Raw genomic sequence first — 4166 nt, 5'->3', positions numbered from 1 at the left:
CAGAACTTTAAATGCCAGATTCTAAATAGTCTTCTTTTGAAGTTTTAAATGCCAATGATTTTCTTTTCTGTGTATTTGTTATGTTGGATAATTACCACAAAATTGACTATTTGTATAAGGAATTTGAGTCAACTTATTGTATTGGGCTTAGTCGAAGTTAGTCATCAGCCCAGTAAAGAATTTAGCGAATTATTTGAGGACCTGATACTTTCATAAACGAGACTATATACCTGGCCCATATCCTTGTAGATAAAATTCATGATTTCTTTTCTAACTCAGTTCGCACATTTTGGGTTCAAAATTGATTGTATTTAGTTCTTGATTTCTAATTTATCAATCTAATTATGACCATTTGTGGTGCTTCTCTTAGTGTTAAAAAATGTGTCCACCCATTATTAATTTCGCAATTTGAACCCTCGCATGTAATCTTGTACTTTTAGTAGTATTTGCGTCCTGCGAACATGTTAGTCTGCTTTAGGCGTAAACTTGGCAAATCTCATTTTTTTTTAGCTAATGAATTACTAATAATTGAGTACAATCTTTTAAAATAAATTGAGGTGTGCCATCTATAATTGAACTCCATAATTCATGGCCCTCACATTAGTACCAACTAGTGTAGAAACACTTTGAATATTCCGTAGTTTTCTTTAGGCTCGTAATTAAAATCGTCACAACTACGGGTACGGTTCCCGAGGCGTAGTTGTGATACCTAAGTTCAAATTAGTTTTGAATATGAACATCCGTAGTCCGCTTTAGTTGAGTACAAATCTTTTAAAATAAATTGAGGTGTGCCATACACAAACAAAATCCATAACCTATGGCCCTCACATTAATATTGACTTAGTATAGAAAATATTTTTATACATTCGTAGTTTGCTTTAGGCACGTTTATAAAAAAATCATCATAGCTACGGGTATGGTTACCGTGACGTAGTTGTGATACCTAATTTTCAAATTCGAGGGTACATTTATGTGGCCCGGCCATAACTTCTAATAATATTCATAAATTAAACATGTTGTAGATCGTGGGTACGGTTCTCGTGTCACGGTTCACAATGTGTATTAAACACACAAGTGTACGACAATCATAACTTGTTCAAGAAATAATTCCATAAAACAATTAAAAGCGGTTATAAAGTTAAAAATGCATAATAGGTTCAAAATGTCTAGTAAATCAGATAATAGGCCAATTATTAATAGTTTAAGCGACCGTGCTAGAACACAGAATCGGGAATACCTAACACCTTCTCCCGGGTTAACAGAATTCCTTACTTAAAATTTCTGGTTTGCAGACTTTTAAAATAAAGTCGAAATTTCCTCGAGTTGGGATTTTAAAATAAACCGGTGACGTAGGACACCAAATAAACTATTCCAAGTGGCGACTTAGATAAATAAAATAAAATAATCCCATTTCGATTAATGTCACTTAATATTTATAATATTTTTATAATATTTATTCTTTTCTTATTTATTTCATATTCCTGGATCAAATTAAGTCACGTGTGTATAAACAACGCTACAAATTGAACTGTATCATTTTACGGTAAAGAATTTGGCGCCTGTCGTGGGGCATAGACAATTGTAAGTTACTTAGATTCATTCTTTTCTTACTAACGTAGTTTGAATCTTTTCTTTAGTAAAAGAAAAACCAGAAATGGCAGCCAACGATGTAAACAATGCTAACAATGTTGGAAAACACAACGAGCATGAGGATATGTTCCAGCAGGAAGATTTAACTAGTGAAACTCGCAACGAAGGAGATGAGACAACTCCGGTTTGCAAATAACAAAATTCTCGGCATGTGAGAAGTCCAACTCCTGATGATGCAGATGATTAACATGATGTTGAGACAATCAAAATTTTAAGGGAGCAACAAAGAGAAATTATGAAGCATCTCAAGACAAGATTGAGTAATGACGAAGTTGAAGCAGGAACTTTCAATTGCTTCCAATAACCCCAATGGGGGAATTAGAGTTCCTCCCAACATGCATGGAAATCAAGCATAGCAAAGAACCGATAACGTTGATCGAAGGGACAGATTCAGTTTCAATGAAGATGAAGTAGGTGGTGCCGGTAGTGGATTTGGGAATCACAACAACGCTAATGATCCTTTCAAAATCGAGCTCATGAGATCCATGAGGAAAATGAATGAACGAATGAACCAAAATGCTAAAGAATTTCATGCTCGAATGGATTAGATCCCGGGAGCACCACCAGTGTTGAAGGGCTGGATTCAAAGAAATATATGCAGTTTCCGTTCAAACCCAGTGCGACCCCGGAGTTGATCCCAAAAAAATTTAGGATGCCAGATATCCCGAAGTGTGATGGAACTTCGGATCCACAAAAGCATATCACAACTTATACCACGGATGTAAAGGGAAATAACTTTGCCCCGCACGAGATCGAATCTGTCTTGTTGATAAAATTTGGTGAGACCATAATGAAGGGTGCTTTAACTTGGTATTTTCTTTTATTAAGCATTCTATTGATTTTTTGAAATGCTTGCAGATTCTTTGATTAAGTCTTATGCCGGGGCAAGAAAAGTCCAAGTTAGAAAGGCAGATATATTTAGAATCGCTCAAAGAGAATCTGAACTATTGCGAGAACTCATGATCCGATTTCAGAAGGAAAGGATGTTGTTGCCAGCAGTACTAGATGAGTGGACAACCGAAGCATTTACCAAGGGTCTCAATCCACTAAGTTCTAATGCCTCCAGGAAACTAAAGGAAATTCTGTTGGAATTTCAAGCAACCTCATGGGCAGACGTCTACGACCGCTATGAGTCAAAAATTAGAATTGAAGATGATTAATTGAGTACTTTGGTGTCATCCAAAGGTCATAATCGTGAGAGGAATAAGGAGAAGTTCAAAACTAATTTCGATTCAGATTGGAGGTCTTCCAGGAGTTGCTTTCAGCCTTACGAAAAGGATGATGGGTGTGGAAATAATGGGTTCCAGTCATCAGACAGGTTTGCTTACGATAGAAGGTCAGATCGTGGCCGGAGTAGCAAAGCTTTGCAGGAGAAAGAACCATCAGGATCTCGAGATTCAACTTACCCCCGATTGTCCGACTACAACTTTAACATCAGCTTACTAGAATTTATGTCGGCTATGAGAAACATTAAGGAGGCCAGGTTCCCAAAACCAGATCGATCGGGACCTAGTCAAAGGGATCCTAATTTATGGTGTGAGTTCCATGAAACGCATGGTCACAAGACTGGGAACTGCCAGCATCTTCGTGAAGAGGTGGCAACTATATTGATGAATGATCACCTTAAAGAATTTCTGAGTGATTGGGCCATAAGTAATTATGGGAAAAATCGATACGCTGGGGAGCCAGCCAAACTGGCTGCAAGGTCACCTCGTTTGACCATAAACATGTTCTTTGGTGGGGACGAAGTAAATGGGGTGACATTTTTAGTAGCAAAGAAGACAAAGATATCGTTAACTCATTGGCAAGAAGATCTGAGAAGCCTTAGAAGATGATGAAATCACCTTCACAAATGAGGATGTTGATGGCCTTCTTCTACCGCACAATGATGCTTTGGTAATATCGCTTAATGTCTTAGATTTTTAAATTAAACTGTAACGACCCAGCCGGTCGTTTTTGGAATTTTTGCCCCGATCCCCTATTGACTGCTTCCCCTAAGTCCATTTCTGCTATTTTGGTTTGCCGGGATGTTCGGTGTTGGGTTTTCGGAGAGTTTTGGGACACATAGTCCCTAAAGGAGAGCTTAAGTGTTGGAAAATGGTCCATAGTCAGAACAGTGTGAAGACGGCCTCGGAACGGAAATCTGATGGTCCCGTTAGCTCCGTTAGGTGATTTTGGGGCTAGGAGCGTGTTCGGAATGTACTTTGGAGGTCCGTAGCTAATTTAGGCTTGAAATGCCGAAGTTTGAATTTTGAAGTTTGCGGTTTGATAGTGAGATTTTGATCCGAGGGTCAGAATGGAATTCCGGAAGTTGCAGTAGCTCTGTCATGTCATTTGGGATGTGTGTGTAAAATTTCAGGTCATTCGGACGTGGTTTGGTTAGGGTTTTTATTGAAAGCGTGTTTTGAGAGAAAATGAAGTTCTTAGGCTTAAATCAGTGATTAATTCGAGTTCCTATGTTGTTTTAGGTGTTTTAAGGATTGGTACAAGTTTGAATGGGGTATTAGGTGATGTTG

At 38.0% G+C, this 4166-nt stretch overlaps 1 protein-coding gene across 1 annotated transcript; it reads left to right on the top strand.

Moving 5' to 3' along the window:
* LOC109227691 lies at positions 2246-3485 on the top strand. The gene is made up of 3 exons (XM_019392888.1): positions 2246-2429; positions 2509-2685; positions 2836-3485. Exons 1-3 carry the CDS (start codon positions 2246-2248, stop codon positions 3483-3485), a joined length of 1011 nt encoding a protein of 336 aa, XP_019248433.1.

Source organism: Nicotiana attenuata, chromosome 6 (assembly GCF_001879085.1).
Source record: "Nicotiana attenuata strain UT chromosome 6, NIATTr2, whole genome shotgun sequence".
NCBI classification, from domain to species: domain Eukaryota; kingdom Viridiplantae; phylum Streptophyta; class Magnoliopsida; order Solanales; family Solanaceae; genus Nicotiana; species Nicotiana attenuata.
The sequence above is the reverse complement of the archived record's forward strand: the minus strand, read 5'-3'. Positions and strand labels throughout refer to the sequence as shown.